Consider the following 13,852-nt stretch of genomic DNA (forward strand, 5'->3'; position numbering starts at 1 on the left):
ACTTAGATGTGCTGTCTATCTCTGGGCCTCCAATCCATTCTCTATGCTTTTTCCACAGTACCTTTTATCACTTCCCTGATTAAAACAGGCTTCCAGGACAAGGGTCACTGTCTCTCACTTAGCATCTCCTTCTGATTGTTCCTGTTGGTCTGTGTCTCTGGCCTCCTCACTGACGATCCCCTTGCATTAGACACTGAATTCTGTATGGGTCTCCAAAAGTGGTGTGTGGTCTTGAACCTTTGCCCTTTCTGCCTTCAACCAGATAACTCCATTTTCCCTTAAAATTTAGCCTGAGGGTGAAGCCTGCCCAGGAATCTGATTTGGATTCTTCTTTGCACTCCCACAGCTTCCTCTTCACACTACCTCCCACATTCACAGCACCTCCCACCACGTGGAATTTCCTGACACCAGGGAAACCCTCAGAAGCAGAGACACACACTCTCTCACTCAACTATGTATTAAATGTACATATACCTAACCTGGCATATAGTGAACAGTCAATAAATACCTGTCCTTTAGTGCCTATAATGCCTCACTTAACAAAAGTATGCCTGGGCTTCCCAGGTGGCACAGTGGTAAAGAATCTGCCTAACAATGCAGGAGATGCAGGTTTGATCCCTGGATCAGGAGGATCCCCTGGAGAAGGAAAAGGCAACTCACTCCAGTATTCTTTCCTGGGAAATTCCATGGATAGAGGAGCCTGGCAGGCTACAGTCCACGGGGTCGCAGAGAATCAGACCCAAAAGAGCACACACACAAGTGTATCTTACCTTATAGAATCACTAGCTAGGTTCTTGGAAAAAAAGAAAAACCTATATTGGTGGGGTGGAGATTCAAGTCCTCATGTGAACCTGCAGAATTTCCATAAATGGTATGCTTTGTAGTCACCAAAATAAAATAGTCAATATACTAAATTTTTAAAATATCAAAGTTATTTTAGCTACATTAAATTAATTACACAGTTACCTACAATTAAATTTCCATTTATTATTCCTTATATGCTAGAAATCTTTCAGGACAGCCTTCTCTGAAAGGTTCAAAAAATTCACTCTGTTCCATTAAATTTTCTTGTTTAACATAGTATGCAGGTGCTATAATAGATAATATTCAGAATGCAGGTACTATTATAGATAATATCAAACAAAGAGGCATTCGCTTTTCTGTCTTCCCTTTATGCATCTAATAGCTTTTCATTTTGACTTTCAGCTGGAGCTTCCTGCTACCTCCTTCCTTTGCATGGTCATCCCAGTGCTCAACTCATTTTAAGTAATGAGAGTGTATTTTCCAAAGCCCGCATTTACTTTACCCACTTTGGATACAACACAGAAAACCTCTTACACCTCTTTCTGATCCCTTTTCTTCCTGACCTCTCTCTTGTCTATTCCAAACAGAAATTATTCACACATTTTCATTCCAACAACAAACATTCATTAAGTGCCTGGATAATGGGAACAGAGTTAAGATTTTTAATTCATTTGGTCTCAGAAAAGGTGCATACATATAAACTCAATCTGTGACTGTTATCCACCGTGAGAAATGCATTTTGCAGTGGCAGATTGGTACACAATGCTATATTTATGTATAGAAATAAAATTTCATGAAACAAGACTTAACCCCTGTGCCATGCACTAGAGCCTTCTACTGGACTCAGTTCAGTTTCGATTCTTTTCATTTTGTTGTGTGGAGGCCTACTAAATTAATTTCATGCCCCACTAATGAGTCTAGAATTACAGTCTGAAAAGCACTATCCTAAAATACAGGAAAGCAATTTGTGTTTTGGAGAGATTACTGTATTTTAAAAACTAAACAGAGTTAAAAATACCCTGGAGGGGTTGGAGAGAGGATGGCAAAGGAAAAAAGAGGGAGAAAGAGAGGAAGGTAAAATAAACAGGGGGTTAGGGGGAAGCAGAGAGAGATAATTAGAAAAGTATATATAAGAAATGCCAGAGAGGGTTAAAGAGAGAAAAATAAAGGCCTGAGTCAAAGAGAAAGAAAGACTTCTGTGGTCATTTCTGGGGTGAGAGAAAAGGTCACAACCTAGTTTCCTTGGATTGAGGAATTGTTGTCACCATCATCTCCCTCCTGTGGAGCGAATGAGCTGCTAATCATTGATCACTGCTTCCCAACTGCTCTAATCCTTAAACTTTTAAAGATTGCACCCCTGGGTGTTTGGAAAAGATAACAAGAGTGACCCATTAAATACTTTTTTAGCCTGCAGTGGAGATGAGAGTACTATCTGCTAGGACTAGATGAAATCAACGGTGGGGTGGGAACGCCGGAGTGACATGTATATAGAGACACAACATTGAAAATGACATCATGGAAAGTCAACGAAGTTGAGCTAAGCATGGCCTAGTGTCATGCTCACTTCATGGGTGTGAAAACATGCCCTGACTCTGTGTAAGAGCATCCTCTGATGAGTGAGAGGATCCCCTAGCCAAAGCCGAAACCCAGGGGCATTCCCTCTAAGGTCAGCAAATGCTTATTGTGAGATGTACTTAGCAAATAAACTCAACCTATGGCCCTAATACAGTAAAAAGTTATTTAGCTCATTCTCCATTGGAAGGATCCTAAATTAGACAGTTTTTTTTTTTTTTTTTACCAAACTCTATGTATTATATTTTGAACCATTTCTTAGAGACAAATGTTTATTTAAACAAATGAGACATATACCTGGAATAGGTGAGCCGTGGAATAGCAGGCACTAATAATACACATGTTCATGTTCTTCTTAACCTCCACTGATTGGCATATATTGCTTAGTTAAAAAGTGCTGAGAACTGGGAGTGTACGAAGAGGGCAGGGCGGTCCTGCATGAACACAGTGCCCCACCTGCCCGGGCACAGCAGGTTCTTCCCTGCAGGCCTGTCTCACTCTGCATCTGGTCACGGGTGCAAGTGGAAGCAGGACAGAGAGGAAGAAATGTTACACCCTTGATGTGTTTACTGTTCTCCTCTATTAGAAGGCAGTAGGAAAACAAACAGGAGAGGGCAGAGGGTCTGTGAGCAAGAAGCAGAATAGGGGAACTAACAGGTGATCAAGGATGGATGAGGTGGGCTGAGAGAGATGCTCACGGCACTCCACGCATACTCGGATAGTAATGGGAGGGGGTGAGAGTCAGTACATTTCAACAGACATTTACTGAGCACTCAGTTTAGGGACAATTCAAGAGGCAGCAGGGGAACTTACAACTTAGGATGGCAATAACCCTAAACAGCAGTTAACACTGTTCCCAGGACGTCTTAACCTCCATACCATGTTATGAATCAAGCAAAGTGTGCCTGCCCAGGAAGCAAGTCTACATTTGAGACAACATGCTTGGGATCAGGAAAAGAATAAAGGCATATTCTCTTTAAATATTAAAAAAAAAAAAAAAAAAGTTCAAGCTCAACAGGGCAGAAACACTATGTTTGCATCTGGAGCCGCCTATAAACCAGATCATGTCAGAGGATCAAAATAAAGGCTGTTCACACTAATAACCCAGTATTTTTACCACTGTGCTTATAAAAGCAGTTGGTAACACTAGGCATTTACAGCTTAGTGATGGACAGCCAGCTCGTCTGGGTTTGAATGTCAGCTGCTGTTCGACCTTGGGCAAGTCATTTAACTTCTCTGTGGGGTTTTCCCACCTGTAAAATGAAGATGATAGTTAAGACCTACTTCCTAGAGTTCTTGTGAGAAGTGAGTTGATACGGGTTAAGGTACTTAGAACAGTGCCCATCACACACTGCTCAGAAAATGTTGCCTGAGGTCATTTTTCCCTAATCACCACCCACACACTGAGGGAGTGGTATGAGTCAAAGGGAGGGTCACGCTCAAAGAGGATGTAACTGTGAGTGAGTGGGCTGACAGTGCAGACACTGACCAGTTTGGGGTTTAAGATCCGCTCCTAAGAAATGTCCTGCAAGAGCATGGGTGACCATGTCCAGCTCCTCCATCCAGTTTTCCATACCTCTGCTTCAGGAGCTCCTGGTCCACTGGCTCCTTGCCAGCTGTTCACTGTCAATATATTTTGTATTGGTTGTTACATACCTCATTTAGAAAAGAAGTACTGGTATGCCTCATAATTTCAAGAAAAACTGATAAGATTATGAATTGTCCAGAGATCAGTAGACACAAATGTATATAAACTTAAAATAAACTTGCTATAGTTTAAAATATACTAGAACCTGAACCATAACAAGATGAGAATTTGGAGCATCTCACATAAATCTAATTTCTCTTGGTTTTGGCACAGCTTAAAAAATCTAAAATTGAATAGCTGACATTTTAAGAACCTAGTTACAGAGTTTCAATTTAAAGCAAGTGCACACGCCGCATGCGCACACACACACCAAAAAACAACACTCTTGAGCAGTTACCATGACAACATAATACAAAGCCTACCAAGCTCTTTGTTATCCTGCTGAAGATGCTGTGCAAAGACACTCATGTTAGATTCTTTACTAATTAAGTAGAAAAGGTTAAAAAAATTCAAGATCCACATGGTTTTTTTAATCTGTGCTAACACTCAGAAAGGCAAATACTAAATACTGTAAGAAAAAGAATTTAAAAGTAACGTATTAGCAAGACCAGTTACAGATCAAAGTAGACACAATGTTGATGGAAATGGGAAAATGTTTTTCTTTTATTTTGTATGCTATATTCCTTTCAACTAGACCTAAGAAAGAAAACCTGTTTCTAAGTTAATGAGCTCTTATGTTTTTAAAAAGAGAAAATAAAGAATAGTGACAGAGGAGAGAAAGAAGGGATAAATAGACCTTTTGGAGGCTGTGATAAAATAATCTTGGTTTTCCTTCCTCTTCTCTGATTAGCCATCTCTGTGTCTCTTCTCAGTGTTAAACCCAGATCCCCTTAAGACTCACCTGTAGATCTTCTCAGTCTGTTATTTTCTTAAGTGGTGTCATCTTTGACCAGTGGCTTCAGTTACCATCAATATGCATTCACAATCCCAGAGCCTCTTTTCTAACTGCCTCCTAAACACGGCCACTTTGGTTCCCCCTTGAAAGGCAAATGGGGTTCTCCTATAGTGCTCTTTATCTTGATAAATGGCAGGTCCTAATAGGTATTAAGTACCTATTTGCTAAGTGAATGAATCAATCAACCAATCAATCAAACCTACCGCACAAACCAAAAAACCTAACGACCATCCTTGGTAAGGCCTTTTTGCCATATTCAACTCCTCTCTGTCTATTTCACTTCCTAAACATTTCCTAGATTCATCCCATTTCCAAAATTCTCCCAGCCACTACTCTCTAAGCCACCAATCTTTGCCTGGATCACTATAGTAGCCTCTTAACAATCAGGAACACACAGATATAGTACAGACAGAAGTCAGGCAATCAGAGTCAATGGTTTATTAAGCTAACTGACAAAGTTGGACTAAGAAAAGGGAAGAGAACATTTACTAAATGTCAGCTCTATGCCAGACACTGATCTAGACGCATTACATATTCCACCTCACTTAATCACCACAGTGACCCATTTTCATAAAAGAAACTCAGCTGAGCACACGGCATCAGGGGGAGCCACTCCCGGTCACAACCTCTGCTTTGTTTGGTCCCAAAAAGCAGAGAACAATGATAAATACAAAGAAGAATGTGATGATGTTGATGATCACAAGTAATGAGATCGCATTCCAGACATGGATCTAAGCACTTTGTATGCATTATCTCATTAAACGTGTCACCACCCTCCCATGAAGCAGGAATTATTATCACATTTGCAGATAAAGAAACTGAGTCACACAGGACTTAAAATTACTTGCTCAAGGTAAAAAAAACCCCAAAAGTGGCAGAGTGTTTATTTAATTTACTAAACAGCAAGTTAAAAGAACTGGTGAAGATACAGTGCTAGAAAAGACAAACCACTCCTGCCCTCAGGGGTCTTGTAGTGAACTTGAGGAGCTTGACTCCAGAGTCAGAGCTGTTTTTTCATCCCAGCTGTACCCACTGGAGGGAATCCCCAGCAACTTCAATCCCATTTCTAAAGGATGTATTTCAAGCACAGGTCAGGCTGCCAGCCTCTTCCGCATCCCCATAAATACCCAGTTCTCAAACAGGATACCAGGAGGAGACGCTTTTGTGCTTATACTAATTTGGTCACAATATTTCTCTTACAGAGTCTTAAAGGCATGAATACAAAGATTATTTTGACAAGGTCTGACCTAGTACTTACAATTTTATAACTCCATCTGGGCACCTGGAACAGAACTGCTGGCTGCTCTTGTCTTGTTTATGTTGACTCTGCCCCAGCTGCACAAATCTACAAATTATAAAATGTAAAATACAAATGTATAAAAAAGTAAGCTAAAGGAACTACCTACCACAAATTCAGTAGATCACACAAACTGTATGGGTGTTCGAATGACAGTAATATACTTCTATCAGAAAAGCACACACACACAAAAAAAGAAAAGCACACAAGGGGACCCTATGCGACACAAGACTTGCTTTATAAATGACTGCCTGATGTTAGAGTGGGTTTATGAGAAGTAAAGGAGGAGGAACTGCTTAAAATTTAAGTCATAACCATGGATGTAAAAATGAAAGAAAACGTTTACTTTGCTGATTCTGTTTACACAAACGTGATATAGAACCTGAGTCGAAATGTTCCTGAAGCCAGGCACATGGTCATAAGCCCTTGTGCATCTGAGGGTGACCGCAGCACTCAGCAGAGGGAAACAGGGGAAGGGGATGGTGCTTGCAGTGAGACAAATGACAAGGAAACAGCAGGATCAGGCTAGAGATCCAGCTCCTGAAGCAAGGATGCTGCTAAGAACCCAGGACAAGGACTTGGTTCCTCAGGACCACAGGAATCCCCATGCATACACCAGCCACTACTAAGGGTACTTTCAACAGAGATAGAGGGGACTGAGGAGACCACCTGCTGAGCATCACTGGCCCACCAGCCCTCCTCAGAGAAGCCTCCAACAGCACTAATCTGGACTTGCAGCTAACGGCCAAAGCAGGCCCCAGGCCCACTCAGCAAGGTGAGAGGATGCCCACTTAGCAATGGGCCACTGATATTTCTCAAGTACACCCATCTGAGGTGTGGCCTGTACTCCATGCATCCATCTAACACTCAGGGATGCAGCCTGTAGTTTTTATTAGGTTTTTTCAAGGTCAGGAAAAGTGCTTCAGAAACTACCGATTATTAAATCATTACAGTGCTATGAAAAACTTTTAGCTTAGTCTTGTCCAACTTTCATCTTCAGCAAGTGAACATCACTGACATGTATACTTATGCTCTCTGCAGTAAGTAGTCACGTTAGCCACTAACTCCAGATAATTCATTCTTCCAGACCATGTTGCTTACAGAGGTCTACTTCAACTACTATAAACGCTGAGTGACAGAGTGCGACAGCTGTTGTGATGTCCTGTGTGTCCAGGAGTGAGGAGGGTGTGGCCGAGTTCTGAATGACTCAGCTGACTTCCAGCAGGACAGTGATACATAGTTAGACCAGTGCTTCTGCAGTTAAGAAATGCTATATATTTCTATATTTTACCTATTCTACAGCAGATCTTATTAATTTGAAGTAGAAAAATAATCAGCTCAATGGATTCTGCAAAACAATACCCTCCTTTAAAAAGACCTGAAGACTAGTACTCATTTATATTACATTTTATGTAAGCCAAACTTATATAAGTGGGACCATGCTCATTTGAAATAATTAAGAATTCTTAACACATATATTAATACTAGGTTGAGGGGGTGTTTAAATGGGTGTTTAATCCTGACGTTTTTGAGGATCTGGGGGTGAGGAATTCTTTAGAGAATCTGATAACTATTAATCTTCTCTGCAAACACACACAGACACGTTTTTATGTACGTGATTTTATGGATACCTTTTGGTAGATTTCCACCTTTTAGCTAGATCTTCATAATAAACGTCTATAACACTCTGAATTGGTCCCTTCACATCACTGCTTCCTTTTTCCTTCTCAGTCACCACTCTCACCAGCACCACATCCTCCCCCTCTGCCCACCCCAAGCTAAACTGAATACAAAGTCCTCAACTGCCAATATCCCAGGTTCATTTTGTAAGAAGGTACTTGATCTTGAGAATTTGTTAATGCAGGAATGCAGAAATGCATTTGAACTTCAGTTTGCAGTTTCTATTTGGGCAGTGAAAATACGTGTTAAGTATCATAAACTTTTATCATTCAGGGGCCCAGGAGTCTCGGGCAGTAAGTAGGCTTTTTAACTCCAAACATAAGTTGTTTCAGAATCTGACCTAAATGCTACTATTCCAAGTGGAATTCACTTCCTTCTGTATGGTTGACTACTTTCAGTTTTTAAAAGTTATATTAGATGTAAGTTATTATAATACATTTGCATTTGTCCTTAATTTCTCTTGAAAATACCTTACCTTAAATAAATGGAAAGATCTTCTTCTGAGAGGCCATCTGAGAGGTTGATTCCATACACCTCTTTCATGGGCTGGACAACATTCTGAGGTCAAAAAATAAGGGAATCAGGAAGAGTTCTTAGACATCTAGCACATTAATAATTTCCAAAAATGAAGAAAACGACCCTGTGAATTTTCCCATAAAAACCATCACAATGTTTCTTCAACGTATTCATTAAATTTCTCAGTTAATGATTTTTTAAAAATTTTATTTCATTTTCACTAAAATAGTTTATTTTATGATAAAAAAAACTATTTGGTAATTACTAATTGCTTTTGTATAATGCAAGAGTTGGCAAACATTTTCTGTGAAGGGTCAGGCAATAAATACTTTAGGTTCTTTGGGTCACATCATCTCTGCCACAGCTGCATAATTCTGCTATTACAGGGTGAAAGCAACCATAGATAACATATAAACAAATTGGTATGGCTGTAAATAGGTATGGCTGGTTGTAAATTAAACTTTACTTAGAAAAAATGGCAGCAAGCTGCTTTGGCCAATAGGCTGCACTTTGCCAATGCCCAGAATAACGGATTTAGTTCCCATATCATTACATCTTATTTGCTATGTCTACCTTAAATGACTTCTGGCTCTTTCTAGAAATTCAGTTCCCCTAAAGCTAAATTTGAATTGTTCACTTGCCTTTTGTTTTTCCTCAATATATTGTCAATATAAAATTCAACAGGATGAACTTCCCACTGGGATTAGGCAGAGATTGTGAGGCCCAGAGGCAAACCCTGCATTCCCATAATGTGCTAAGCAAGGGAACAAATGGACCTTGAGTGGATGGGTTGCTCCAAGAGGGACAGGATTCTCTTTAAGAATTTTGAAGTGACAAGAAAGTTACTATTACATGTGGAAGCAAAAACACCAATTTCAGAAACCATTATCAGTAATGTCTTTGCCAAATGTATTTGTCTCTGTAGCACCTCCACCACCGCGCATGAGAACGGTGGAGTGAGGTGATGTGACTCTTCCTGGCTCTCAGCCTTTTAGCTGAAAGTGGGATTCTGGAGCTGGTTGTCTGGAGCCTCACTGGACGTCACCTGCTCCCGGGCCCCTCACCTCTGTCACTTTGGCGCTGTCGCCCGTGTCGGTCATCTTCACTGGCGTGGAGCGCTGGGACACAGAGCCTTCCTCCTCCCGGTCGGTCCCCGAGTCGTCTTCTGAGCTGCTGGACACGGCCTCCTCGCTGGGCGGCGGCGGGGCGCTGGCGGCTGTCTTCCGCTGTAACACAGCTTCTTCTCTGTTGCTCTTATTTCTTTAAAAAGAGGAATGTGGATGTGAAGCATCTGTAAACTGAACCCTCAGTGCTCACCATGTATCACTCTGTCCCAAAGCCTTAGTCCTATAGAAGTGTTAAGAAAATGACTGTGAGAAGCTAGCGTCTGGATTCAAGTTGTGCTGAACGGAAAAGTTTAATATTTTATCATGTACATGTACTGACCTTCCGTGAATTTAAGCTTTGCTATGAATTCAGAAAATAAGCAAGTATGTGCTTGCAGTGTGCAGAAAAGCCTTTCTACCACTTGGCTACTGTGTCTTCCCCTTTGGTAACTGAAATCAGGATTTTCAAAATTTATAGTACAAAACTTATGTTTGAGATATTAGTGAAATTACCTATAAATTGTAGAAGCATCAAGAGACGGTCAATAGCCAAATCCATGTGTATTTCTGGCCTTTCTATGAATTTTTATCAATCAAAGTGGCAGCTGATTACTTGCACCAAAGTAATGAGCAACTGATGAACATAAACTAAGATTTTAAACTGTTTTAAAACAACTTAATTAGTAAATAACTATGTTTGCTGAAGATATCTTCTAATAATAGGGAGTGGCTGGGGGGGGGGGGGACAGAAAAAAGTACACATTATTTGCTTTTATTTCAGTGCCAAATTTGAGAGTAGTCAGAATTAAAAAAATGTATGGTAATATTTTTGGCTTTTATGAAAAATATTTAATATATTTAATATTCTTACTTGAAAAAATTCTCTGCAAGGGACTTGAAATATAATATTCTACATTTTCTAGAAAAGAAATATGTAATACTATCTAACCATGGGTTAGATATTACAGAAAATAAATTCATTTCTGACTTTATGAAACTGAAAATTAAAGTTGATACATTTCAGCACTATACACTAAAATAAATGGTCATTTATGTATTTGTCCCAGGAACTCTTTTAAATTCTAAATGTCTTGAGGATGTTCCTTCTTTTAAATTCCTCATAGCACCTGGTCCAGGACACATATTTAAGCCACATAAGTGGTGTATCTGGGAAACAGTAATATCAGTATATATCTCACTGTATAAATCACACATGTAGTTAGAATCCAATTAAGACCCTGTACACACTCCCAAATACAATTAGGACTCAGAATCCACAGTCTGGCCAGGGCTTAGGAGAATTCTTATCACTGGGATCACTCAGGTCAGCTGCAGTAACAGATGCATACACTAGGACACATTTCATTCCAGTCTCAAAGCATAAAGATTTAAACATGGTTTGTGCTCTTCCTTGTACTACCGTATACAATAAAATAACAGTCATCCCCCACACAATGTTAATGTAATACACAGAAAATCCATTAAGTCCTCTGTCTGAGCATTTGCTTTAATGTTTTCTCAGGATGCCAGCAAAAATAAACACAACGAATATACATTTTTACCTAAGCCTTTTATGTTGTGGGAAACAGAGGATGCGGAGTTATTAAAGGACATACATAACATCTATTACCTAACTTTATGCCATCTATGAAATTCCTAATTTAAGTAAAATGTACTGTGTTGCTGAAATTCCCATAAATTCTACTTTCGGGGTCAAACATGTTTTAATAATCCCAGTGCAATAAATAAGCTACCTGTATAGATGCAGTGTGCTTCTCAGGTGGTGCTAGTGGTAAAGAACCCACCTGCCAATGCAGGAGACAAAAGAGATGCAGGTTCTATCCCTGGGTCAGAAAGATTCTCTCGAGGAGGAAATGGCAACCCACTCCAGTATTTGTGCCTGGAGAATCCCATGGATGGAGGAGCCTGGCAGGCTACAGTCCATGGGGTCACAGAGAGTCAGACACAACTGCAGTGACTTAGCACGCCCATAGATGCAGTGTATGTACTATGCTCTAAACTATATGACTTGAAGTTATTAGTTCTGGGTGAAAATTATATTGCAAGTGCTATATTATTTTGATTTGAATCTTTAAAATTTTATTCTACAAGGAAATCTTACCCCAATACTGATTTTCCAGTTTCATCTGGCTTACGTACAGTAAACGGACTTGGATCAATACCAACGGTCTTAGGCATGAAGTCACTGAAGAAAGGGGAAAAAATTCCATGTGAATCACTGTCCATCCAGATGATATCAGCTTCCCTCTCCATCCACCTTCTTATACTATTCCTTCTTAGCCTTCAGAGGTATGTGTATTCTAAGTGAAATACTCAAAGGAGTTTAGGTGATCCGGGCCATAAGACCCCATGAATTAATGTCACTCGGTAACTTCAATGTTAGCAGTCTTCACTGTGAATTTTCTCTGATGAAGAGGCCCAACGATTTTGAATTCAGATTTTGTTTTCTGGAGCAGAGTTGATATCTGAATTACTATTAAGATGCATCTCTGGTTGTATATCATGATTTATTTTCAAGTAAAATTAAACTCATAAAACTGATGGCAAGATACTAAGCCGCTCGGTTTTATGGACAATGTTTTTATTACACTATACCACCTACGGAGGCAGACACAGTTATCAAAAACACAGTGGAATGAACTGAAGTATCAACATCTGTCTCATTAGTCTGGAGTTAATTCATTATAACACTGGAACACTTTAAATAGAAACTGTTAATTTACCACTTACTGTGATAAGCTGAAGCTACTCCCTCATGATACAGGGTCTACCTTACTATTACTGCTGAAGCTAGACAAAACTCCTTAATAGATGCCAAAGAAGCAATGGTTACATGATTTATGCAGATAAGACTCATAACTTCTAGCAAGGATACTGCTCCAAGCATGTGACTCAATATTACATTTTTTGAAGAAAAAGAAAGTAAATTCCTACTTAACAGTTTGAAAATGTTCCTTTCAAATGTAAGTGGTTTAATTTTTCTTTCTTTTTGAACTACTCAGTTGATCCTCATGATTTATGGATGATATATTTGAGAATTTGCTACTCACTAAAATTTATGTATAACCCAAAGAAAATGACGATAACCTCACAGTTAAAACTGCTAAACTTTAACAAGTATAACTGAAAACCAAGCAAGTAAAAATTCCAAACTTTCTGTCTGAAACCAAAGCAAAATGTAGAGTGATTTCTAGGAAACAAACCATGAAATATGTTTCAACATGTACTATATTAAGTTTAGGCACACATATATCACATTTGAAGAAAATGTGAAACACAAAAGGTAAATACAAGAATGCAAACTTTAGTATGAAACATAATGATCAAAAGCTGATTTTCTGAGCCTAATTTTCTTAATCTAGACCCACAATTTTCCTAAAAGGCCCCATTAAAGTCCAAAAGAGACAGAAAAATGACATATGTTCAAAGGTAACAGACCAGGATGGAGAGCTGTCCAACAATAGAAGGACTGTCTCCTGAGTAATGGGCTCCCAACTGCAGAAGGAATTTCAGAGGTTGGACAACCACCTGTAGCAGGCATGCAGAACAGTAAAGGAAGACATAGCTAAACAAACTAGGAAAACCACAGTTCCCAAGGCTTCCAGTTTCAGAGAATTCACAACATACCGTGCTGAACTCGTCATAGCCAAGCAAAAGGTGTCATCAAAGCTACTCAGCTCGTATGGTCGAAAGAACTCATTGTGGATGTCAATCTCCTCTTCATACTTGTGAAATTTCTTCACTACTAACTTCTTTAAGTTCGCAGCACAGATAACTGAGAGAGATACTGCCTGTTACTCTTAAAAGTCTTCAGATTACATCGCATAAACACTTCTGTAATGTCAACTATGTTCACAGAGAGTACACTGAACAAGGCTCAGACTGTGCCTCTGGCACTTACACGCTTGGAACTGAAACCAGATGTGTGCACAGAATATACATTGCAAAGCTGAGCAAGACAATCTCTAAGGAGGCGGAAACCTTTGGGAGCTGGGGTGGGAGTGCAAAATTATTTAAGAAATTGAATCACTCAATTCTTTAAATTCCATTTTTCTCTCCAATAAACACCCTCTGCCTTAGAGATAAACATTGTGCAACTATTTTATTAAATTTTCCATTATATTTCAAATCCTCTTTATTATGGGCAACATTAGGGTGTTAAATTCCTATCTTTTTTCCCAGAACAACTGAATCTTCTTAGCAGCAGTATGATTTATGATTTTGCCCAGAATTTCAAGGTTAACAAATGCTTTTTAAAAGCTAATTAATAATTTGTTAAGAACTCATTTGCAATCATCTTACTTTATGGCCTT

General features: G+C 39.4%; 1 protein-coding gene across 1 annotated transcript in view; it reads right to left on the reverse strand.

Annotated features, from left to right (window-relative positions):
- The window catches only part of FIG4 (FIG4 phosphoinositide 5-phosphatase), a 169,879-nt gene that overhangs the window by 44,975 nt on the left and 111,052 nt on the right, over nt 1-13,852 (reverse strand). The window contains exons 18-22 of the mRNA XM_061131543.1: nt 13,167-13,314; nt 11,641-11,724; nt 9,477-9,672; nt 8,372-8,454; nt 6,178-6,264 (exon numbers count right to left, since the gene is read on the reverse strand). Of these exons, the coding sequence (XP_060987526.1) occupies nt 6,178-6,264; nt 8,372-8,454; nt 9,477-9,672; nt 11,641-11,724; nt 13,167-13,314 (598 nt within the window). The remainder of the gene's footprint in view (nt 1-6,177; nt 6,265-8,371; nt 8,455-9,476; nt 9,673-11,640; nt 11,725-13,166; nt 13,315-13,852) is intronic.

This window comes from Dama dama, chromosome 28, assembly GCF_033118175.1.
Source record: "Dama dama isolate Ldn47 chromosome 28, ASM3311817v1, whole genome shotgun sequence".
In the NCBI taxonomy this organism is placed as follows: Eukaryota; Metazoa; Chordata; class Mammalia; order Artiodactyla; family Cervidae; genus Dama; species Dama dama.